The sequence below is a fragment of the Corvus cornix genome, chromosome 7 (assembly GCF_000738735.6).
Source record: "Corvus cornix cornix isolate S_Up_H32 chromosome 7, ASM73873v5, whole genome shotgun sequence".
Classification (NCBI taxonomy): domain Eukaryota; kingdom Metazoa; phylum Chordata; class Aves; order Passeriformes; family Corvidae; genus Corvus; species Corvus cornix.
In genome coordinates this window covers 14203541-14229693 of record NC_046337.1, presented here as the reverse complement: position 1 = coordinate 14229693, position 26153 = coordinate 14203541, and the positions used below count along the sequence as shown (strand labels likewise).

At 42.2% G+C, this 26153-nt stretch overlaps 1 protein-coding gene across 11 annotated transcripts in view; it reads left to right on the top strand.

Moving 5' to 3' along the window:
• The first annotated feature begins 9789 nt into the window (after positions 1–9789).
• The window catches only part of BIN1 (bridging integrator 1), a 95154-nt gene continuing 78790 nt past the window's right edge, over positions 9790–26153 (top strand). For 4 of the 11 annotated variants that reach the window (XM_010406982.4, XM_019290449.3, XM_019290448.3 and 1 more), the window contains exon 1: positions 9791–9990. In XM_010406982.4, the coding sequence (XP_010405284.1) occupies positions 9907–9990 (84 nt within the window). In that variant the 5' untranslated portion in view covers positions 9791–9906. Of the gene's footprint in view, positions 9991–26153 lie in introns of all 11 variants that reach the window. The other 7 variants (XM_019290451.3, XM_019290446.3, XM_019290442.3 and 4 more) reach the window with 3 other exon arrangements.

Here is a 26153-nt window from a genome sequence, read left to right as displayed (position 1 = left end):
GTGTTTGCTGTCAAGTGTTTACCTAGTTGGGAAAGAATTACATTGAAGTGTAAACTCACTGAAGCAGCCCACTTTACTCAGAAAAAAAGGTTGGAGTCACGGATTGTAGAAAGGAGTGCCTAGGAGATAAAGGACTGCAAGAGAATGTTTGCCACCACAGTTAAGTATAGGATAAGAAACATTTAGACAAATCTTCCTTTCTTTCAGCAGCTCAGCTTGATAAGCTCTTTGTCTCCTTTATGCAGACAGAGGTGAACACCTGAATTTGCTTGAAGATTCCCAAATACTGCAGAGACAGTCTCATTCCAGATGCAAAAAAGAAGCATAAAGTCTAGTTGATTAGAGAATCAAAAAGGTATGTGGGGAATCAGTTACACATCTCTGGAAGGAGTTGGTTAAAAATCTTCAGCTAGGAAGATACCACTGACAAAGCAATCAGCATTTCACTATCACAGTTATAGATGCTTCTTTTATGGTCACAAATTCATAAATAATAAATGCATAGTAATCATGATAACTCTATCAAACACCCGTTTCACAAAGAATGAAGGCACCAAATTCATCCAAGAAATAATCATTCACTGGTTGCTAGTCAGCTTAGTTTCGCAATATAAATAGGTACCAGCTCCAGAAAGTGTGGGCAGCCATTTGTCTCACCTCTATGCTACATTGTATTTTAAAGATGGTTACAAACCATCCCAACTTCGCAGATTTCTGAGACATAAATCTCAGCTGGCAAAGCTTTTTAGCACATATTGTGATGCAGAGATCAATCATCACATCTGCAGGGAATGGCTACACTTATCCATCCACTGGCTGTGTTAGATTAAATTGAGGCAGGAAAGATCTAATACAGCCATGCTGCTGTATCAAAGCAGACGTCTCTAATGTTTCTATGTTTTCAAAGCTGTAAATTTTAGGCCCACACTGAACAGTTTCAGTGTGTTAAATTCCTCTTTTTGCATCTTCTGAGATTGGATCATCTTGATTGACAAAGCTTCATTGGCAAATGCATAGTAGAGATTAATGTTTTAATCTGTCACGATTCTGGGTCACATCGGAATGCTGGAGTGCCACTTGTAATTACTGCAATTGTGTTGATCTATAATTTGGTATTAAGTACTTTCATTATTATTTTTGATGTTGGCATTTCACCACACAATACTATAGGCAAGACCAAACGAAATTTATGCTATTATTTGGCTATAAATAGCACATTGTCCTCTTTCTACTGGCACAGAAAATAGCAGGCTACTAATGAGTTTCTGCCACGAGAAGTGATAAAATATCAATTGTTCAATTCATGTAAAATTAAAATTAATTAAATTATGGAAAAACATATAGTGGATGGGGAATAACCTTACATTTCCCAGATGCTGGGTTAGGTCAGGGTCCTAAGGCTTTTCCACTGAATTGACTACTTCTCAGAGGAGAAAATCTTTCCTAGGCCTTTGCTTTACTTCTATGACTATTATTAAACAGCATAGTGACAACAAAAAAGAGAGGAGAAAAGAGTTCATTATTTTTAGATGTCTTTAGGCAACAAATAGAAGCAACCACTTTATTGGTTATCATCATGTACTTCACATATAAAGTTTGGAAGTTTAATGTTGAACAGTGTGACTGGAAAGATGGATGTTTAGTGTCAGCACCAGGGAGCAATGAGAATCCATTATTTCTTTCTCCAGGATCTGTAAAGAAGGACCAAAACAAGGAAGCCTTTGTCATGCTTTAATGTTTTTTGGAGTATTTTTTAAGGGGATGGCAACTCATAAAAGGTTAAAAACTGCTAGCTAGAAGATACTTCCTCCAGTTGGTTTTTGTGATTGTGATTGGTGTTTTTAGTGACTACTGATTGTAACCAAGGGGCCAAGAGAAATACATCAAAGACAGCAGTGAGTCAATAAAGTCTTTGTGATCAGCGGGACATTCCTGTGGGATGAATAGCAACTTCTAATTGCAAGATAATGTGGAACTAGTAACTAAAGAACTGCCTCTAATATTGCATGTAAACAAACAGGAACCTGTAAAATATTTTTTTATAAAAAAGAGCAAAACCGATCTGATTAGCTTTATCAAAACATGTCTAGGAACTGTTCCATCCTATATGGCATAAAAGCACAAATCGTGTGTGTTTCTGTATATATATTCTGGTATTTATATAAGAAGATGAAGACTTGTTTGCTGTGATAATGGATAGGATAGGATAGGATAGGATAGGATAGGATAATTAATTAAATATTTCCAGGAAGCATTTCATTAATGGCAAGGTCAAACCTTCTTGTTCTCCCCCATAAAGAAAAGCTTTCTAAATAAAATGGGAATGTGTAATTTCAGAAGGAAAGAACTGTGTGGTTTCTAGGATTACTACACCCCTATGGGGCTATGAGTAGGTGTAGTGTTGGTAGGATTTGCAAGTGGCTTGCACCTATTTGTTGCTCTGTCTAGGTAATGTAGGGTTGCTTGCCTTACTAAAGGTTTACTATGTAAGTCTTGGTAAATCTGGATCACGTTGGCATGCTAGGAAGGGGTATTTTTGCTTGTTTGGTTGGTTGTTTTAAATCTAGGATCTCAAAAGATCTGACAGCACACATACAGCCAGAGGATAATGCTGTGCAAGATTATTCTTATCCAGGCAGTTTGCTCTGTCTTGCTGTGACGTAGCTCACCAGTGTTATGTAGACTAAAAAGACTGTTCTCTTGTAATAGTTGCCTTTTGGGTTTCTATTTGCTACCAGTTTCTAGAAGCTTGTTTTACAAGCAGCACATCTCTGCAATATATATAATAAATTTATCTTTACCTCCATGTCCAAGAGAGAAGTGTCATGTTTTGTCTTTCCTTAGCTTGTGACTCAAGGCTGTGAATTCCCTAAAATAAATAAAAATGTTGAAGTCATGGCTTAATTCCCCCTGCCCTTCTTTGGTTTTCAGTTTTTGCGATTCAGATTTTGACTTTTTTTTCCTCTCTGGACACCTATTTCTGTGATTCCAAAAGGTGGGGTTTTGAGGGAACATCCTGTATTGAAAAATTCCTGGTAAAGGTGTTCAGATGCTGCAACATTTCCAGAGTTGTGCTTCAGCTTTCAGAGTACAGTAGTAGAAACAACATGTATTTCCATCACTTGTGCAGTGACATGTTAAGAAAAATGTTCACAATTTACTATGTTTGGTTGATTTATCTGGTAGTGTTGCCTTGTTTCAAAATACAGTTCGGAAACAAACCAGAAATTTAACTTGAAATTTATGTTTATTCTTCTAGCATGCTGATGAACCTGATATCTGTATACACAGGGCTGTGACTCATTAAACTTTAGAGGATGCTTACTTTTGGACTGTAAATGTTTTCTGCTAAATTTGGCATGGAGACTTGAAGATGTCAGAGCATCGATTGATACATTGAAATGTCACATAATTTGTGAAGAGAAATATATAAGTTCTAACAAATTCTAACAATTTGAGGCCTTCGCTGTTTTTTGCTGAATCTTTATGAAAGCCTTTTTACAGAATTGATAGAGCTCTGGAAATGGCTGAATTGTTGCAGGTGAGAATAATTTTTTGTGCATTTTTCTGTGTTGCATTTTCTGCAGTTCAGCCCTGATCCAGGTCTAGGAAAACATTATTGTAAATGTCAGTAATTATTAAATAGAATAGATTGTACGAATAAATTGTATCCAATGTTTTATTAGATATATGCAGAAAACAGGATTTGCTCAGACTGGAAAGTTACCATCCTTCTTTTCTGAAAAATCAAATCCCAAACCTCAAAAGCAAAGCGTTGGATAATTTTGAAAACCGAAAAGATCTGAATTGATAGTAAGCTTCCAGTAAAAAGTAAAAAGTAAGGAGAGATGGCTCTTGTAAGTAATGTGCAGTGAATAAGTCACCCTATTTTGTTGCCAAGGAAATAAAATGAGGCTCTTGGTAAAGGGAAGTAAGGAGGAAGACATTGCAACTGGGACAACTGTTACCATTACATAATCCACCTGGCACGGTTATCACAAGTGTGGAACCTTGTGGACATACGTTTGAAAATATCAAATATCTCCTGCATTTCAGTGACAGTTTGTGCTGTTGATATGGTGTCCTGGTGATATGCTATCCTTTGTGTGATTCTACCAGATGGGCCATGTGTTCTACTGTAGCTATAGATGGGGATAAATTGGCCCATCCATTTGAGTATACAATTATTTCTGATTTTTTAGATGTTTTAGATATTGAAGGCTTCAAGAATTCTCATAATATTTTCCAAAGGAAGTACATGATTCACTTGCCTGTTCCTTGCTGATTGATGATAATGAAAAAGTAAAACCAAAATTATTTCATATGTACCAAATCCCTTCTTTTCCTGCACAATGGGGTACATAGAAATTTTGATAAGCTTCTTGGAAGTATATTTGTGCAAAGCTTACAGACCATTTCCATTCTTTACTCACTTCATTTAATAGCAAAGGGTAGCTGATCTGTTACAAATTCAGGGCCAAAGACCAGTTTGTGATGGCTAAACCCACAAAGGCAGAGAAAAAAATAGTTACATGCAGGGGTATCAAGCATCCAAACGGGCATGTGGATGGAAAAGAAATATTATCTGAATTTTGAAGTTCAGTGAAAAATCTGCCAAAGTTTGGAGGTCCCAGTAAGACACATAATGAATACCACGTAATTCTTAGAATTCAAGCAAGCTTGCAATCAAGGGACAGTCTTCAGTGAGACATGAGACAAAGTTTTATTGTCATTTTATTTCCTGCCTCTCCCTGTTTCTGAGCAGGTGAGTCTGAATTACACAGGCAAAGCTCTCAGCTTTGGAGCCTTTCCAGTGCTATGGTATTCATTTTTTGGTTTTTTTTTTTGTGTGTTTAGAGCATGAGAAGAGTCACTTGGGTATCATCTTGTGTTTCTCATAAAAGATAATGGAGAGATCCAGCAGGAGTTGAGTGTTTGACAAGTGTGGGAGAGAACACCTTCAGGACATTATTTTAAAATCAAAGTTCTTTCATGTTGCTCTTGTTTTAAAGGACAGAACACATAATCAGAGAGGTTTTCTCTATTATTTTTATGGCAAAAACTTCCTGATTCTTCCCTGCACCTTTCTGTGGGAGAACAAAGGGAGAGTTTACAAGAGAATATAGTTAGTCAGAAAAGAATTCTAAGGCAAACTAGATAATGGTGAAACTGATAACCAAATTATGCTTGACAATGTTATCAGGTTAAAAGAAAAGACAGAAGTCACCTTTGCAAGATCTTCTGGAATGCTGTCCCAAGAAGAATGCATGATCTGCAATGGAAAGAAAAAGGCAGGCAAGGTTGGGGTTAGAACTTGATTAGATTTTGCCACATAATATATTTTGTGCAATTTGTTGTTCTCAAGATGTTGGATTTACTGTCTTAAGTTAGTCCTTCACCTGACATCACTAAAGCAAGACAGTGGTGCTGGCAGGGAGTGAGGCCAACTGACCCATAGTGTTATAGCCAGAATTAGCCAGAACAAAACTATGGATCCAAAACCCAGGTTGTTTAATATCTGAATTTCAGCTTTGAATACTACAAGAAATTATGATTGAAATAGACCCATCTTGCATTATATTAGTACTTGGGGTGAAGGGCTTTAGAGTGCTTCAAAGAGCTTACTCCAATTAATATTATTTAGTATAAATACAAGCATTTAAAGAATTCAGTGAGGATATATTTATATTTTCCATAAACATTTAATTAACTGAACTCTACTAAATATTTTCTAAAAACTGTAATTATCTTAAAATCAGAACTCCTTGCTGAAAAGAAACAAAAATCAATTTAACTGGCTTTTAATCTTCTTTGTTACTGGAACAGAGAATATATACTCCTAGTTCCATGACTGGTAGAGACCACTACTGTTGTAATTTTAGAATTATTTTAGTTAAATGAATGGGATTATACATGAAAGATTTTGCCACCAGTAACAGGGAAGATTTTGGTTATCACAGCTCATAGTTCTAAACACACGAACTATAATTAGAAGATTCAAGGCAGAAAAAATAAAAATAAGTTAATGGATACATTGCTGAAATCACTTTTGGAAAAATAAATTTTTATACCAATTTAAATTAGGAATCATGAAGGAAACAGCGTGCTCCAAGATCGACAAAACTGGCAAAACAGGACTACTAATAATAATGAAAAAAAGAGGTGGAACAACAAGTTGTGTAATGAAGGGAATAAATGGTACCTAAGCTACAAAATAATAGACTCCAAGCCAGTGAGCATTTTAGCATATGTTTAACTGTAAACAGGTGAACAGTTTATCTCCCTTTAATGAGACAACTGAGAAGTGAAATACACTTTTGGGGCTGAGGCTAACATAGTCATTACTGACTAGAGTATTAATCAATTAAGAAAGCCATAAAAAAAGCAGTGGTGGGTATGTACATGTTAATATGCCTGTTTGTGCTAGAGTGTTTGACAGATTTGCTTCTTCCCTCTGAACTGTGTAAATGAGTCATCCTGTCACCAGGGAGATGGACTACAGGTGGGTTTCATAACCCATCTGGCTTTCTTAACTAGTTAAGCTATTCAGCTAATCTCCCTCTGTAGCTAAGGGGGAAGGGAGACGTTTTAGTTTACCTTTCCTCAGCTTTGAAGGTACTGATATCTCCCTTTTGACTATAAAAGGAGCCAAGGTGACTCAACTTAAATTAAATATGTTTAGCTGGCTACAGTCAGGTGGAATGAAGTGTTCTGGGGTCCAGTGGTAAAACAGATTAGACAAATATGCACATATTGAACTCAATGAATCTCATTGCAGGAGATACTCATAAGCATTAAGTTTGATTTCTTTTAACTCCAGTTGTGCAGAATCTGTCACTAATGGCTTCCAAAAGCCTCTTTGAGCCTCTGTCTCACAATGCCACAAAGCATAAACAAATACAAGCATTATGGTGCTAGCCTGTAGGTTTATTACTAGATACAATTGGACTGCAGTCCAATTGAAATTATTTACATTTATAAGCTTGTAAAACACAGTAAGCTTGAGATCAGAACAATGGTGGATAGATACAAGACTGAAGCCACTCTTGTTCACAAAGCAACAACCTCCTGCATGTATTACCTGGCTGAAATGGCTTATATGGTCATTCAGTTGCATGGCCACTGGCAATGCATGTGGATCATGCCAGGGGAGTACCTTTTGCAACACACCTGGAGCCCAGAAAATGCTTTGCAGCTTTGGTGCTGATCCAATCAAGCACAGAAATAACTGGGAAATGACTCATGCTGAGAAGTGGATACTTGCTGTTAATCCCAGCTTTTAAAATGTACACAGTTTGTCATCATTTTTCATTGTGGTGAACGTGTGTGTCTGGCTGCTTTTGTTTCACAGTTGTCTGATGTTTGCTGTGGACTCTCTTTTCAGCTCATGTGCTGCAATCATTTGCTTTTCACCTGAAAGAACGTAATCAGACAAAAATCCCTTCAAAACCAGTTCCACCGAAGAAAAGACCTAGGCAGGAGAAGCAAATATATGAGGTATGGTGGAGAGGAATGTGTTCTGACCCTGAAACATCTGCTCTTTTAAACGTGATGTTACAAATGTTTAACCATATGTTCATCTTTCACCCTTAAAAGCTCAGCTAAGGCAGGGGAGATGGGGGTGAGAGAATAATTAGAGATGATACTGGAGAAGAAAGGTAATATGAAAATAACTAGTAAGGCTGAAATTATGGAAAAAATCGCATGCATTTGGGACATATACTACAGAAAATGAATACTAAATTAATACTAAATACTGATCATATAGATAGATGAATACTAAATGTAAAGCCAGGAAAGAATTGAATAAATTTGCAGTTTGCAGTACAGATTGGCATCATGGATATGCATACACTCGAGTCTGAGTATGTCTTATATCACCTAATTTTACTGATACATAACCGAAACACATGCCCTAGTATTTTATTAAATGGGAATAGTATGTCTACTAACATAATTGAAGTATACCATGGGTTTAAACTGGATTCTGAATGAAGGTTTTGTCATGAAAAAAAAGCCATTGTCAAAACAGGCAAGAAATGCAGAGGCACTCTCATGAAGCCTTACAAAGAGGTGCTGACAGGTTCTCTGCCCACAGTTTCTAAGGGCTCTGGCAAGACAATTGTTTTAATTTTAAGTTCTGAATGAACAGAAATAGTATTGAAGCAGAAATGGGAAACAATAAATGAAAAAATCTGGCCTTGCTCTCTTAATTTATCACCTTCAACATTTTTCTGTTGCTTTACATAGCAGTAGTGCATGCTAGACTATTCTCTGTGTGTGTGAAACTGGAGATAAGAGTCTTCATCTGGCAAAGTAATGACTGTGTGAAATGGTCCAGGGACACAGGGAAGTTTTGATACCATCTTGTAACTAAAATAGGTGTTTCCATCTTAAACAAAGATAAATGCATGTTTGTTATATATCTCAGTTGCCTGCAGAGCATTGGATTGGTTGGTACTGCACTGGGTATTGAGAGCACAAAGTACTCAGTCCCAAACTCCCACAGAGAACTGGGATGAGTGTGCAGAAGCAGGATAGGAAAGGAAGGAAGGTTCCCCACCACTCGCCCAAGCCCTGGTGTGTGGTACTGACGGAAGCCTGGGGGCTGAGTATTAGGATATGAATAACAGTGCTGAGGTGGTTTCCTGTATTCCAGGAAGCAGATCTTTGTCCTCGTGTGTAAAGGAATACAATTGGACAAAACATATTTGCCCAGTAGATCTAGCAAAGCAAAACCAAAGCCAGGTGGCCAAGACCAATGGCATCCTGGCCAATGACATCAGAAATGGAACCAGTGTGGCCAGCAGGACCAGGGCAGTGATCATTTCTCTGTACCTGGCACTGGTGAGGCCACACCCCAAATCCCGTGTTCAGTTTCATGGCCACTCAATAAAGGAAAGAGATTGAGCTGCTGGAGTGTGTCCAGAGAAAGGTAGCAAGGCTGGTGAAAGGTCTGCAGCACAAGTCCCATGAGGAACAGCTGAGGGAAGTGGGGGGATTCAGCCTGGAGAAAAGGAGTCTCAAGGTGACCTCATCATTCTCTGTATCTATCTGAAAGGAAGCTGTAAGCAAGGTGGGGGTTGTTCTCTTTTCCCTGGTAACAAGTGACAGAACTAGAAGAAAAGGCTTCAAGATGTGCTGTGGAAGGTTTAGATTGGATATTGGGAAAAATTTCTTCACTGAAAGGGTGGCCAGGCATTGGAATAGGCTGCCCAGGGAAATGGTGGGATCACCATCCCTGGAAGTGTTCAAAAGGTGTGGGGAATGTGGCACTTGGGGATATGGTTTAGTTGTGAGCACAATGGTGCTGGGGTAATGGTTGGACTCAATTATCTGAGATGTCTTTTCCAACCTTAATAATTCTATGATTTAAGCCTTCTGAAATTTCATCTTGCCTTTTAAAATCAGGGGTTTGATTCACTTCCAGGTACCGTTCCTTAAGGAATTAAATTTCCCCCTTTTTGCTTGTGAAGATCCAAGAGTAATTTGAGAAGTACCTATGTCCTATGAAATTGGACAATCAGATAACAATTAGTGGCACAGATTTCTTAAAACAAGAATGTCGTTTTGCTGCCGGATGAAAGAAGACAGCGAACTCATTCCACCATCTAAGATTAATCCCTTGCGATGCTTCCCAGCCTTTCCCACCCTGCTGGCTTCCTCTGGGACAGGCGGCGGCGGGGGACCCGGAGGAGGCAGGCAGGCAGGGTGGGGGAAATCCGTCCAAAACCTGCCCCCATCCCTTGTCCCTTTAAGGCAGCACTATCCCTTTAAAAGGCGGCCGGCGGCGGCCGGCGGGCGGGAGGCGGCGGTGGTGACGGCCGGGGCCATCGCCTGCCCGCCGGGTTTTCCCCCCCTTCCTGCCGGTCCGTCGCTCGCAGCCCGTTAAAAAGAGGAGGCAAGATGGCCGAGCTGGGCAGCAAGGGGGTCACGGCCGGGAAAATCGCCAGCAACGTCCAGAAGAAGCTGACCCGGGCGCAGGAGAAGGTAGGGGAGAAGAGGGGCATCCCCGGGATGCGGGGTTGGGAGGGGGGACGCGGGTGCCGGGGATGACAGCCCTCTCCGAAGCAGGGATGCGGCTCGCCGTGGGTGCTTGCGGGGGGGGGGGGTGGCAGCTGCCTTCTCTGCCGGCGGAATTAGGGCCCCTTTGCATCCTGAGAATGCCGACTATCCTGTTGGAGCGGTGAGGGTTCACCGTCCGCCTGCGGAAACATGGCATCGGATGGGGCCGGGAGCGGGAGCGAGGACGGAGCGCCGCACGCTTGTGTTGGATCCGCAGATGCTTATTGTTTCAACAGGAGGAGACCTTCCCGTTGTGGCATTTAGGTTGTGCTTTATGCAGCATTTTCGAGAGCAGTTCTGTATTTTGCCATAGCGTAAATGCGCAACCTCAAAGATGGTGAGGGAAAGGAGATGGGCACTTGCCCCTTATCTTCCAGCAGCATCGCGCGATAGTCGCTACTTGCTGTACTGACCTTGAGCTCCTCATTTTGGAATGGTGGTAAAGCCAAAGCCGTACGGCCTTTAAAGATTGTGCCGATCTGCTGGGGGGGGTTGTGTGTGTGTATTTTTGAATCCCGGGAGCCCTTTCGCTGCTCTCCGCCCACCCCTGTGCCAGCAGAAGGTGCCAGGAATATGCAATGGATACTTTCCCTGTTCATCTCTCTGGCATGCTGCATCTGATGCCAGATGCTTGCTCTGTGTGGGGATTATCGGGCATTTAACGCAGGGACATTGATCAGCTGCTTTTATTGGAGGCACGCTCGTCTTGGTTTTCAGTGATTTGCTGTGAGACGACATTGACTGAATAAGGACTGGTGCATCTTCGAGGAAGGGCGGGCGAGCTGATCTGCCCACTGCTGCTGCTCGTGTTCCCTGGGAGTTATCTTTAGCAGCTAGATTTAATCTAGAAGGGTTGGGATTAAATGCAATGCTGGCCTGAGCCTCGTACCAGTCTCTGACACTGCTCAGAAGCGCTGCTGGGTCAGAATCGCAGCCCAAACTACTTGGACTTAAATGTTGCATATGCTGCACCCACTACTTTTACCTCAACTACTGAGACTAGAAGCATCCCTTGAACTCGTCTGACTGCTTGGAAAAAAACCCCAATGACTACCAGATCCAGTATGGAGCTGCAGCAGCAAGGTTCACTCTGTACACAAGAGTGAGCATGGCCACATCCATGGTTTTTTTACCCTACTGTTGTTCCAGAGGGGACAGGATAGGGAATCTTGAACTCATCACAGATGCTAACTTCATTCTGTGTTAGCCACCAGATGGCAACCATATTTGTAGTTAATATTAGGGTAGGTGGTAGAGGCTGAGCTCCTTGGCGCGCTGATGATGTTATTGTATTTAGTGGTGCCGCTTGGAACCAAGTGTGGCCTGCCAAGCCCTTCCCTGGTCTCTTATCAGAACATACACAGGTTATTTTCCTAGGGAAAATTTTCCACAAATTTCTGTCAACTGTTGATCTAGCTCACTTCCTTGCTCACGCCCTGGTGGTGTTTGGAGATGTGGGAATGACAATAATAATCGAGAGTTAGCCATGTATTGCAGGTGATTTGCACGAACTGGAAACAATTGTTTGTCTCTTTGTGAAGAGGAAAGTACAGCTTGTTTTCCTCTAAGGAGAAAACAACCCCAAAGCACTTGCTAACACAAATTCCAGACCCTTCAGCTGTTGTTATCCTGATGCAAACAGTACAACTTTGCTCTCTGGGTTCTCAAAAAAGGAAAAAACCGGCATTGCTTGCTTCATCATCTGACTTGCCTCCTCATACTGCTGCAGTATTGTCTGTAACAATTCTTCTTTCGTGAAGCATTCAGTATTTTACCTGTGTCTCTAAGGGACAGACTTTCACTGAGGCAAATGCATCAGTGTTAACTTTCAGGTCATGAGGAGAGATACAGCTGAGCATGAAGTGATGTGGAAGCACCAGTGGTTATGATGCTCTACTCTTGTGGTATTTAGTTATAAACTGTGATACTGTGTTTAGCAGGAAGGGTGAACTGTGTGTTGGGAGATAAGGACCAGATGTTAAATAATAAAAAAAAGGTAAGCAGAAATGTGCAGAGGTGGATCTGGTAACACAACTTAAAAATGTGTTAGATTTTCATGAAAGGATGTTGGCTAGGGTTGAACTTTTCCTTTTTTAGGCTTAAACAGAGACTGCTGAGGCTTGTTTTTTTCCATATTGTATTTTGATTTGAATTGAAGATAAAAAAGTCTTCCCTTCAGAATATCTCCCTCTCAACTTGAGCCCTGAGGCTTTGACCTCAGCAGTTTTCTTCATGGTGAATTTAGGCCTTGTGTTAAGCAAAGAATGATGTCTTTTTGTTCAATGCAGAATTCACACTGAAACACTGTACACATCCTTTTTTCCCTTCTCAGATGCCTATTATGTAAACCATGTAAGATATTCCTTCAGAAGTGTTATTTGTTTTGAGCCTTTCAGCAAAACTATTGGCTATTCTTGGAAGACACTTCAGCAATTCCACAGGAAATATGGGATGGAATGGTCGACTGTGCTTTTTACAAATGGGCTGGACACCCATTTAACCTCTGTCTCTACTCAGAGGTAGCCTCAAGTACAATACTTGGTAATAATTTGCCAATTGTCCAGTGAAATGCATCAAATAAGTTGATGCTGCTATCCAGAGGAACCTTGCTTAGAAAGGGCTCATGCAACTGGTTCTAACTCATATCACCTTTTGCAACTAATTAGGATAAATTAGGATATTTAGGCTGGAAATCATGATCTATTCATCCTGAATTTAGCTGGAGGATTTTCAGACTGAGATGTTGAGCTCTGGACTTTTCATAATTCTAAACTTCTTAAATGAGTAAAATTGTAATGTCCCCAGTGTCATGGTGTCTTAGAGGGAGCCTAGTGTTTGCAAGCTCTTTTAAACTTTTCCAGTGAGGCTCTGAAGTTTTTTTATTCTTTATGTCTGTAATCCATCATCTTGGTTAAAGTTTGTGTTTCTGCTTTGTGACCAATTTTTATATTAACGCTTTTGAAAATTTTAAAAGTTTCCCCAATTTCCACAATTCTCATTTTCCTCTAATAATGTCCTGCTTCTGGATGTGTCTGCACATGCACACTTCTGCTTTGAACAAGTTCAAACAGCATCTTGGTGACTTGATGCAATCCTGGTGTGAGGGTAACTCCTCTGCAAGGTTCCAGGAGGGAGCTGAGCTTGGGCAGCAAATGAATTGGGTTTAATAGCTTGGCTGATGCTGAGGGTCCTTATCACAGGATCAAGCTCTTTGCTTTCCTTCAGCGTGTTAGGCAAAGGTTCAGTGTGGAAAGATGGTATTGGCTGTACAGGCACTGACTGTTGATTTAAGTTGCATACAGATTAATAGCTTTGTCTGAGGAGATGAACTGTAAAGTTGACATCAAAAAGAAAGAAAGAAAGTTTTTTGTCCTTGGGAGCTTTTTTGTGTGGAGAGGAGTAGAAAGGAATGAACTTATTTTTACTTAGACTGAGTGTGGGAAGTTCCTATCCTATAGTAGTGGTGGTCTCTCACTCTTTTCATTATAAAGCTGGGCAAAATGAGTGTCTGTGTTCTGTCACATGAACAGACTTGTATTTTGTTACGGGTTTCTTCTGATGTACCAACAAACCTTATGTCCCTCTCCATCACTAACCAGAGGGGAAGACTTTGTTTTCTCTGCAGGACCTGGCAAAGTTTAGTTTGGACATCCAAACTCCCTTGTGTTAGGGGGTCACATTTAGGTCATAGACTGCCATTTGTAGTCATAAACTCTGACTTGCTGTGTTGCCATGAAATGTCACTTTTGCTTTCCATTCTTGGCTTTGTTAATTCCACCGATGTTTACCCACATCTGTTTGAAGTTTTCAGTTCTGCTCTCCTCTGGCTGCGCAGTCCAAGGAGGCTGGGCTGCAGTCTTGGTCTCACAGATTGTGGTTTGGGTGGAACAGGATTTGCAGAAGGCATGGTTTGCATTTTGAGTTTGCCCTGATAAGACTTGTTTCCTCCTCCTAAATCAAGCTCCAATAGATGGAGCCTGGCTGAAGGAAACACCTGGAATGAAATCTCAGCCCTGTTGAAGCAGGTGAGAGTCCACTAATGAGCAGTACCCAAGAACCTTAAAGCAAATTTAAATACAGCTGTCATCAGGATTCACCTATCAGAGGCTCCCTGCTCGGCAGATGGGGAGGGAGCCTTTCTATAAAAATGGTAGATGCAGAAAGCTCTCTTAAGGAGATCTTGCATCTACCAGCTTAAGAGGAGGGAAGTTTCTTACTGGTTTTCCTTTGGGATCCTTCTGTCTCTTCAAAGCTTCGATGTTTTTTTCTTGCCTTTGCTTAGGGTAGGATGGTTTGGTGGCAGTCTGTCTTGTGCGAGTGAAGAACAAACAGCCTGAAGAGCTACAAGTATTGGTCGCCTACTGATCTGGCAGGAAAATTAACATTTTGGTTTTTTCCTGGGGGACTCCCCAGATGACAAAGACAGGGCTCTGTACTTTATGTCTGTTAGCTTGCTTTCTCAAGAATGCAGGGCTTAGGGGATGAGTAGAGTCTCAAAGGTACTTTGTGCCTAAAGGTTGCTGGAAAACAGGCACTGGATACAGGAGGAAGATCTGAATTAATGCCCCTAATGTTCAGATGATTCCAGTATGAGCTCAGACTGTATTACTGGTATCAGATAATCTGCATGGTACAGGGAGGAGGTGAAATAGGAAACCAGGTTCCACATGTCTCCTTGCCCATGGAATGGTTTGATTGGCAGGGCACTTACAGTGCCCTGCTGAAGGTGCCCTTCTGTCTGGCTATTGGCAACAGATTTCTTATATGCAGGAGAATCTCATGGATGGATGAATTTTCTGATTGGAAAAGGCCCAACCCTATTCCTGGTCACTTTATCTTCCCTGTAAGTTCTAGTCTTGCAGATAGTCCTCTCCAGTGCAGTTCTTGTGAGATCAGGTTTATAAAGCAGGATGTGGAAGATGTCTTTTCACTGAGGACTTTTAATGAGGCTCTAGGCCATAGAGAGTTAGTGTTACAGACCTCATCTCTCAGGGAGTGACATCAAAGCTTGTCTGGCCTCTCCCTCCATCCTGCATGCTAACTGTTGGGCAAGGTTTGTGGTTTCAGGCACTGATGTTTGTTTTCTTTCCAACATCGTGATTGCTCTTCGCATGTGAGTAGCAAATGACATGGCTGGCCAAGCCTTTGGGGAAAGCTGGGTGCAGCCTGAGATGTTCAGCATCTATCTGGACTAGGATCTTTGGGAATAATGCAAGTTTTCCTTTGTTCATGACTCTTTAGACAGAAACACAAGACCCTGTTGCTTGGGATCAAATGTATAATGAAGCTCTGGTTCTAGAAACATTTGCAGTGACAAGTGGGTACCTTAGGTTAACAGGTATTAGAGTGGCTATTTTTTCTGTTGTTGCAATGGTGACCAGACACCTGAGCTGTCTGTTGTGCCAGTTCTGCAACTTTGCAAGGATCATCTTACAGTCCTGGCTGTCTACCTGTACATGGAGGGATCAGCCTGTCTTCCCAGCAGTTCTGTACTAGCAACCTGACATGATCACAAAGCCAGACTCAATTTGCCCAAGCAGAACAGACAGGTCTGTCACCCTGAGGTGGCCACAGCTCAGCCCCCTAAGTGGGCTGGCCCATTCAGGGTGTGCAGACCAGCTCCTTCTAATGGGGGGTAAGACTGTATTAATGCTGACCAGGAGACTGTGCATTCTCTACGCCAGAGCAATGAGATGGGAACAAATATTAAAATATGAATAAAGCCTCCTTGGAGCACTGCTGGCAGGTAGAATAGTTTATTAAGGTACATTCTGACTTCAGGCTGTGTTTTAGCCTTCTCTTGAGGGACTGCATACTCAGATTTCTCCAGCAACTGCAATACTGAATGCATGAGTGCCAGCAAACCTGTACCATTCTGGCATTCCTACTGCTGAGGTAAAAGAGGACATCTCTCACAGGAAGGGGTTGGGAGAGAGAAGAAAGTAATTTCCATCATCTTGCCTAGTCAAAATCAATTTTAAATATGGTATTAGTTGACTACTTAATACTGTCAGAACAGGAGAGAGGAACCTCTGCAGATTTGCCTGAACTATTGGCAGTGGCACAAGGGATGAATAAATCTTGTCAGGTGTCTTTTCAGCAGGTGCATCCAAGTGGCTGGTGGACCTCAGACAGTTCAGGTTTCCCTGGGCACTTTTCCTAGGCTCTGAAGCTGTTTGATCTTCACAAAGCTGGCAAGTACTGCAGGGTAGGTCCTGTGCCGCATTCCAAGAAAAACTTGAAATGTATTTATTAGCAGAAAATAGGATTGATGAGTGGTTTTTTTTTTGTTTTGGGTTATATTTTCATCATGCCAACTTGCTTGCATAGTTTTGTTTCTTAGCTGCTACTCAGAAAGCACCTCTCTTTAGATTTGTAATTTATGATCTGAAGGAAGAGCCCTGGTAGTTGGGAATAGAAATTCTTCAACCTGCTTAAGTTATACAGTTGTTTAATTTATTTTTTTCTCCTTTTCTCTCTCTCTCTCTTTTTTTTTTTTTTTTCTGAGCTTCTCCTTTATTATGTTGGGAACTTGCATTCAGGAAGGGTTTACCAGAGCAGGGAGTTGCATTTTGTGGATAACTTGGAACCCAGAGCTTGGGGCATTCACAGACCTAAACAGCAGTCTCACAGAATCGCTATGAAGCAGCTTTATGAAATGAGAAATAGGTACTGTGTTTACTCAGATCTCTGCTAGTACACATGTGCAACATAGAATTTTCTACTGTTTAGGCTGGGCTGGAGTAATCTTTACTCAGACCTGTGGCTGGGAGGTTAAAGTTTCTGAAAGTTGTCGTTTCCACAGAAGTGCCGTGGGGAGAGTCATGAAAGCCAGACAGTGTTGCCTTTCTTTTTGTCCCATTCTTTACAAGAAAGGAGAAGTCTGGGTGGCAGTGTGTTCTTAATATAGGCTGCCAGGCAGGATGGAGGGTGCAAACTTCACCAATAAGGAGGAAAGCAGCGCTTAACAGCAACTAATCCCTCTGTGAAAACCATGGGCTGTATTTAATCTCTTGATACGCAGAAGTGCTGCCCTCTCTGCAAGGGTTTGACATGCAGTTTCAGAAAGCTGGTAACCTGTTCTGAAATTATTTCTTTTTGGTAATTCTGCATTGATCATGTTTGGTTTGTTTATTTTAAATAGGTTTAGAACTTTTTGTTAAACTTGGTTTAAGAGCCACATTAGTTTCTTAGTTGTTTTCAAAGTCAGCTCTCCAGGAGGGAGATTAGAGGTTGATACAGCTGAAGTACAAACATTTTTCACTGGGCAATTGCTAATACTCTGCTTTGGAACTGTATTAGACGGAGCTGAATGCTTGTTTGCCAGCAGGGATGGAAAGGGAACTTCAATGGTACAGAAACTACAGTGTTTGAAAACACAGCTACAAGTGTTTATGCTTTTGGGTTTTTTTCCCTTTGTACTACTTGGCTTGATTGCACATTTTATCAGGCCAGAAACAATAATGTGTGGCTTAACCAACTCAGAACTGAGTTGGATGATATTTGTGGAGTGAAATAGATATTCTTCCCATTGGATTTACTTGGAATGGTGCCAGCAACAGATGTAAACTTATACTGAGTAGGTATAAAGACTGATGTTTGAAAAAAAATGTAGATCTCTGCATCTTTTTACTTAACAGTTATGCTGGTCTTGTAGCTCTCCAGTACCCTTTTAGGTAAAGTTAAACATTCCCGTAAGTTGTTAAAATTTTTTAGGTCTTGATCCTACCAGCTCTGTGAGCCTTGAGTGTGGAAGGACCAACCTTATTTCCATTCCTGCTTCTTCAGTCATTCTGGGGAAAAAATGGGCAAAACCCTGAGGGGAAAAAAAAGAGTATGTTTAAAAAAATTGCAGGGGATTTCTTTCCTGGAATTGGAACGTTCAGCTCATTAATTTTGAATTTTCAGGCAGTGTTGTCTTGGAGAGATACTCTATTTCCCCACTGTGGATGCAACATGACCCCTTGGTCCAAGTGTTGAGTCTGACACAAGAGGCCCAGAAGGGATTTGAGTTATTTTACTGAGGGACAGTGTATTTCAAAGGTTGCTTGAAAGTATGTTTTTGGAAAAATTCTGTTGAGAGAGATGGCAGCTTCCGTAAGAGGAACAGTGCTCGAAAAGAGTGTAAAATCATTCAGATGGAGAAATACACTTGGGTTTTGTACTGAAACACTCCTTAAGGTACAGTTTCCTCAGCAGAGGAGTGAAATGACTATTCTTTGGTGTATTGAACCGACCTCTGCAGTAGAAGAATACTAGGGATTTTAATTTTTTTTGTCTGTGTAGACTGGACAGCCATTGTGAAAGGCCAAACTTAACTGTGTGTTAATAAATTTGAGCTATGACAAGGATGTGCTCTCTCTGATAATGTTTCCTTCATCATGCATGCAGTCAGTATGATTATTTGTTAGTATCTGCAGTGTGCTTGCATTATGTATTGCCAAAAAAGGCCATTCCCTATTCTGAAACAATTACAATATAAATATTGGACAATCTCAGTTAATAAAGGTAATTCTGATTTGTTTCAGTAAAAGCGTATTCCAAAAGACTTAAAAGGGTTTTCAAACATTTTTGCAGAAGTTTGATATGGATTCTTTGTAGGCAAAGGTGCAGGGCTGTTTTTGCACAGTAATATTTTTATGAAAATAGCTGAAGAAAGTGGAAAAAGAGATTGTCTTTCTTTGAAGACGAAGAACAGTTTATGTGCAGTGCTGGGAGGGGAGGGTTTGGAGACCTGACTGTAGTGGGAGTCAGAAGGTCGGAGGGGTGACGTGATCCATCAATCACAGAGCTCTGGAATGGTGTGCTGCACCCAATTGCTCATGGTCTGGGACTTCTCTGTGAATGGATATCAGAGTCAGTTGCCAGACTAGAACTTTTTGCCAAGCTGGAGGCTTTTGCTCTCCTTATTTCATGACCCTTGGTGGCCATAAATAATTCAGGGAGGAAGTATGCGTGATAAGGGCTGGATGCCCTCACCATGAGGCTGTGGATATAGTAGGTTAAAAGAGCTGCTTTGTCATGCTGGATGAAGGTGACTTAGAGCTGGGGTGTTTTAGCTGGAATGTCTTCTGACCTGGGAGTCCCAAGTCTCCAGCTGAGGCCTTAATTTTTGAGGAGGCTCTTTGGGGAGCACTTTGTGGTGATTTTCCTCTCCAAAACCAGTGTGGCCCAGATTCTTAACAAGTGCTCTGGCAAAGAAGCTGATGAACTTAACACTCGTTCACAGCCAGAGGACTTCTCCTTCCAGCCTGGTTCTCTAATTTGCTGTTCCTCACCCTTCAGCTCTGCTGAAGTAAAAGCGCAGTCCTCTTGGGTGGAAAGGAGAAGAGCTGTTCAAAAACTGCTTGGGAAGAATCAAGAGCTGATCATCTGTTGATCCATTTGTTCACACTTTGATGGGACAAACCACATTCTGTAACTCACCATGGCCCTGGAGGGCACTGTTCCTAAATCCCCCATGTCTGATCCCTTGCAGCTATTGCCTTCCAGCTCAGGGAACTCCAATGGCTGATCCAAATGCCCGTGTCTTTCCTTTGCCCCGTCGTGCATGCCATGAGTTCCAAATCTGTCCTGCATTTGAGAATCTCTCATCCTTGTTCAACAAGGTGTTTGTGAACCTGTGTAGGAGCTTTACTGGCCTCTTCAGCACTCTGCATCCAGCCTGTCCCTTCTGGAGTCCCTCTCTAGCATTGTTTTGCCTTATAAGAGCTCTGCCCCTCTTCTCCTATCATGCACCTGCTCCTTTATCTCTTTCTCCAGCTCAGGCATGGCCTCAAATGCCTTTTATGTTTTTTCCTGATTTGGTTGCTTCATTTCACATCAGGGCCTGTGTAAAAATAAAAATACTTCTTGCAAAAGTATCAGCACTTAAAATGAGTGTTGCAGAGGAGGAGGCAGAGGAATTGAGAAGGGGGATTTCTGCAGACAACACTATTTATATTAAATATTCCTCTTGCTAGTGTTACCATTGGCTATAGATAGGGTTTAATTAAGCTGTGTTAAATGCCTGCCCAAGTAATAGACATTGATGTTGTTGAAGTCCCGTTGCCTGGAATGTCACATTGATGCCAGCTGAATTAAGTGATGCCATTTGGCTTTATTAGGTACAGGGGTATGATGTAGTGACTATCTAGCTCCACAGTTGTGCCACATTTTTTGGTCTCTGTTTGGTGTCTGCTTAAGGCTGGGGCAGACAGAAGGGAGGGTGGAAATTTACCTGCTTTCTCAAGACTGAAATTTCCTCCTCTTTTACTTTCAGGGTATTGATAGATACATATTCTCTCCAGTTTCATCTTTGTTGAATAGCATGAACTCGGGAATGCAGCGTTTTTAGCTGCCTGCTTTGAATAAGAGCAAACCAAGTAGAAAAAAATTGCCCAGAAAGTTATGAATTAGGCATACAACTGTATATGGCTAAGATGGCCTGGTGTCACCAGCACACCTGAGAGCTGAGAGGTCAGTGGTCTGTCTCTGGTGCAGTTATGTGGCAGAGTGATGGTAGAGGGGTACCTGTGTGCAGTCTGTGCACCCTAGGCCTGACAGACTGAGGCTGACCCTAATAGAGCCTGTGTGTCTCCTGGTGAAGATGTGTTTTCAGCACCTCAGGAATTGGGCCACCTGCTTAAGGTGTCAAGATTAAAGCATTTGAAGTCTGAAAACTCTGGCTTAAGCTCTTAAGATTCTTAATCTCCTGCACTTCTTGAGGCAGGTGCCTGCTTTGGCATTGGGTTTGTTCTGGTGGGAGAAGTGACCACTTCTGAATGCTTATCTTGCTGCCCTGTCTTCTGCTCTGTGCAGCTGGTGCTGGAGCACTTTGTGTCTCCATCCACTTGCGTTAGATAAGGTCTTGTCTTTACAGACTGAGGTTTAAACTGACCCAGCTACTCCTGCTGGGGCAGCTGTTTCACATCACTCTTAAACCACCTCTACCACTGAGATATTTCACCTCTAGCTGCACCTTTTCCTCCTCTATTCTGCATTCTGCTGCTCCATTACCACCCCTCTGGTTGTGCTGCTTTACCTGTTTTTCTTTCAAGCCTCTCCTCTCATACGTACATTTGATGGTAAGTTCTGGATGGGGGACTAGAGGGGCAGCAAAAAGTATGGGAATAGGGAAAAGACTAGCAGTCCACGGGACCACAGGGCAGTGGGATGGTGCCTGAGCTGGGGCACTGGCCTCTGTCTCAGCTCAGCTAGACCTGTAGCTAGCACCCAACTTCTTAATTTTACGTTCTCTTTGGCTTATATTCTGACTCTCTGAAACTCCTGGCTGAAAGCTATTAAATAGATGAGGAAAAAATTGGAAATGAAGTTTAAATCACATTTGCCAGGATTTGTTTATATTCTCAGAAGCTTTGGTGGTGAAAAAGCAGAACATTTTCATGTCCTTAAAGATAAATGGGGGGGATGAAGAGTAAAGGGTAGAAGAGGGAAATATCTATGCTTTCTTTTTAACTGCTAAAAACTGTAAAGAAAAGGAAAAGATAAATAAATAAAAACCAATATTTTTTTCCTAATAAGCTTTTATATAGCAAGGCAAGCTTGTGCATTTACAGAAGGGAGAAAAAATAGTCCACGTAATAACACAGTGAGTTAGACCTGGAGGGAGGATGATGCATCAGTCAAATATTTGGGGGTGGATGAGGGGATGGGAACATAGATATATTTAAGAGAGAAAAAAACCAAGAAATAATTAGTATTTCAGTTTGTTATATAATGTGGATTATAGCTGAGAACCAACCCTTGAATTCATGCTGGAGTACAAACACAGTGCTTGGGCTGTACCTACAGGGCAGGCATAATGCAAAATGACCTCAAGAAATGAGAGAGAGAGAGAGGAGTAACATAACAAGAGAAATCAACTAATGTAGGAGGAGCCTTTAAAAGGAACCTGCTTTTGAAGGTGCTTGGATGGCCTCGGGGCAGGCAGACACTGAACTGCATTGCAAATGTGTGATCATAGCCCAGTGTGACTACAGAGACCAAGCATCCTGCCAGTGAGAAGGGAAATTGCTTTTCCATGCTGTCTGTCACAGCACCACTTCTGCTGTAGCATCACTTAATTTAGACCTGACTGACGATAGGAGCTAAACTGCAAAAACTGTGGGTGAAGAGGGAAGGAGAAACAACCTAAAATGTTGAACATAGTGAAGGGACTAAAATCTTCATATAAAAAAGTCCCGGAACATCAGGATTTGGATCAGTGCTGGATGTAACCAAGGGCCCCAGCCAGTTCAGCATCTCGAGGCTTGTCTCATGTATAAGTGCCCTCTGTGGGAGAGGAGATGCTTGGTTTGAGCCTGTGGTTATGTAGGTAAAAGAACCTTTCCTCTTAACTGATTGGCCACGTGCAAAAGTGGTGAGAGAGTGTGCTTGCAAAACATCCGGAGAACTGGGGATTTGTTTGTGTCATTCTGTAAACATGCTGTAGATTGCTTTGAGGAGAATAGCTCTTGCATCCTGGAGATATGTTCTTGTGTTTTCCTAAACTGCCAGGATGGCTGTTATCTAGAGAAAAGCGATCCTTATAAAGGCTGATAGTAGACATATAGAAGGTGCATTAATTTTCTCTTGCAACAGTTGAATACAGACTTTTAAGCTAGATCTTTGCTTCTACTCAGATTTCATTTTAGGTCAAGCAACTACTATTCACCTATTTCCATGGCTGGCTTTTTGTTGCAGTGCTCTTGAGCCAGTCTCCCACTTGTAGTGACCTTTTCTTTGTGAGAGCAGTTTCAGAGGTTAGTGCTACATCCCAGTCGTTTCTGAAAGTCACTTGAGGGATTTTTATGTAAGAAGCCACATCCTTAATGTTAGTGTCCTAAACTAATTAATTTTGGTTTGTTTTTAATGTTAAGTGGCAGCAAAAATCAGTTGTTACTCTTGAATGAAAAACTTTGTCTTTATCCTTGACTGTTGAATTCGCTGAATCTGATCTCCTCAGACTGGCAGGAATGGGTGAAAAACCTGCCCTCTTCTAGCCCGTTCATGTGCGTGGTGAGCTGACTGCCTTACTGCACAGAAGGGGGAATGAGGAATGAGGATACAGCTGCACAGATTAATGCAATCTAAATGGCTCTTTTCCCGGGACAAAAGAGAGAATTAAGTGATGTTACAGTTCCTTGCCACCTTAATTTCAAGGTTTTTGATAAGTGCTAACAGCAGCTTTCCATTTCTGCTGGTTCATGGTGCACCAGTTTGGTTTCTCCTGCAATGGGTGCCAAAACCTCCTTTTCAGTTCTTGCTCCAAGGTCAGTGCTACCAGGGAGTCAGAAAAGCAGACTGTTGTGGTGGTGAAGAGTCCCAGTGTTTTCTCCTTCAGTGCTCCAATGAACTGACTTTTGACAACTGCTGCACAGTATAGATGCTAATGACCTGGACAATTTACCAGGAGAAGAGCTGCTAGCTCTTCTCTAGATGATTTTCTTTCACACAAGCAGAAATGATTCATTCAAAGTCACTCTTAAATTAGGTGAGGTGTCGTCCAGGGTGGTTGGGGGAGGGAACACATTGATTTAGGACTGCAGTAAGTTGCTGTCTAGCCAGGTGTACTTGAGTATGGCAGGAGACTCAGCAAAAGTGCCTTTTCTGCACTACTCATGTCCTGTTCTGGGGAGCCCTCTCCATAAATGGATTATTTGGAGGCTCTGGAGCATAATATTCCCAATCACGTTACCTGCAGGGTCACCATGCCCTCTAACACAACTTGCAGACAGAGAGTGGCTTTGCCCTGTGTTCTGTGTTTAAAGAGCATTACTCTGATTATCCAGGAGGCTGGATTAATGGGAGTTAATGGATACTTGAGGAAGAAAGGAAGGGAGAGGTGCTCAGGAGGTGAATTTGAGCTGGCAGACCTGTTAGCAGAACAGTGCAGTCTGCTTGTGAAAAAGTCAACCAAAAAAGCAGCTCTGGGGAACTACTCTGCCCTGAAGAACTTGAGGAGGCAGATAGTAAGGTGCTTGTGTGGGAAGCTGGGTCATTAAAACTGTCACTAGTGAGTTGTGGTGATGTTTGAGGCACCCAGTAAAGTCTTCTGGAATAAAACAAGAAAAAAATAAAAGATCCTTCTGTCCTGCCAGATCTTGGAAGCTAAACTGGACTTGCTCTAAAACCTCTGTTTCCTATCTCCAGTCCTCTCCCATGGTGTAAGGAGCAGAGTCCTACCTGGTGGGATGCTAGGATCTCAAATGGGAGGCAGCACCACTCTGTGGTGGACAGAGGAGCCCTGTGGCAGAAGGGGGTTAAGGAGTGACCTGGCCATCAGAAACCTTTTGGTGTTCAAAGTCTGAGAGCAGCACAGTGTGCTGGGAGTTGCACAGGCTGCTTGAGAAAGGGAATGGAAATGTTCTCCTTGTCACAGGAGAAGATCTGACCGTGTAAAAGAAACAAATGTGTATTAGGAAGCTGAATAGAGAAACAGGGTCCAACTGCACTAGGGGTAGTGAAGAACAGGAGAAGGGTGAGGGCTGGACTGGGGCTTCCAGAGGAGGAAATGAAGCTTTTTTTCTTTAGAGGAAATGACACTAGTTCCAGCTCTTATCTAAAAAACGGCTACTTTAGAAGGACAGGAAAGAAAGGGATTGCCGAAGAAATCCCTAGAGTGTGATGGTCTGCCTTGTTTTTCTGGAGCAGGTGTTTGTGGGGGCTGAGTCCTGCCCTTGAACAGGTTCTTAACACCACTGCTGCCCTTGGCACAGGCTGCCTGTGCAGTGTTCCCCATGCCCGTCCTCACAGCCCTGCAGACACAGATACTGGGCCCCCCAGTCAGCAAGGAACAGCAACACAGCTTGGTTGCCTGGGTGAGTTAAGGTTTCACCCTCATGAATGGGGCTGTGAATGAAAACGAGGATGGGACAGTGGAGTGGCAGGCCTTGGAAATAAAGCCCTCCTTGAGAGCCTGTAGTGTCTGCCTGCCAGCCTGCAGTGATGGGCAGTGGAAGGGAAAGGGACAGCTGACCCCTCCATTGAGGGAGGAACCCTGCAAGCACGTTCTTCAAGCCCAGGGATGGCGTGGGCCTGAAGCCAGACATGCTGTAGATGTGGAAGGGTATCAAAAGCCTTGATGGATATTTTTAGCCAGAATGAGTAGGGGCAAGGGTGTAAGGGGCCAGAAAAAATTAACTATTCCTGCATTTTCAGTCTCCTGATGCTGAGGAACCAGGTGTCCTTTTTAAGGGATGACTAATTCCTTGTTTCGTGGAATGGAGAACAGAAAGAAAAGCATTTGTTTTTCCTCATCAGATGAAACAAGTACTTGTTTTTGGAGGTGAATTTGTCATGTTTGGAACCTGCTGCCTTCAGAGCTTCCTTCTCTGTTCTTCCTTGAGCCATTGGTGGATCTGTGGCACTAAGACGTGTCTTTGTAATGTAAACATTAGCTCCCTCCCACGTGGAAAACCAAAAGACTTGAGTGATGTCTCTATCTTTTTTTAAAAAAAAGAAGGTCGGACGTGGAGGGAAGGCTGTTCAAACAGAGAGCATTGTTCAGTTGCTGTGGTCTGTTGCTGTAGGGTTGCTTATCAGAGCTGGGTTGTGCATATTTATCTAAGTCCTTCCTGTTCCCTCCCTGACCTGTTCCCCCCCCCCCCCCCATTCCTCCCTCCCATCCCTAAGATTTTTTCTGTGGTGAAGCTACTGGGGAAGATGCAGAAAGGGGAAACCTGGGGTCTGAAAGACGTGCAGACTGTTGTGCCATGCTTAAAGCACTCACCCGCAAGGAGTCTCTGGGTGATGGGAGATGAAAAAGTGGAAAAGAGGATTTGTGTCAAGACAACAAACTCTTCTTTAATTTCTTCCCTCTGCTGCCACCTCCCTTAGTTTTCTGACTATAGTAACCTTCCGATGATATTTTTATTCACAGGATACTGTCCCCAGTAGTCATGGTAGCCCTTTTACTCTAACCCCATGTGCATGCACCAACCCAGATAGCTTTTTAGTGTGTTACCCTGAAACTGTGGCCAGGATAAGCAGGGATGTTAACAAGTGGTTGGAAACATGACGAAAATATATGAAAACAGAATCTGTTTTCATGGTGACAGGCTGAGAGATGAAAATTCATGTATAGTGCTTTCTGCTGCCTTTGCTGT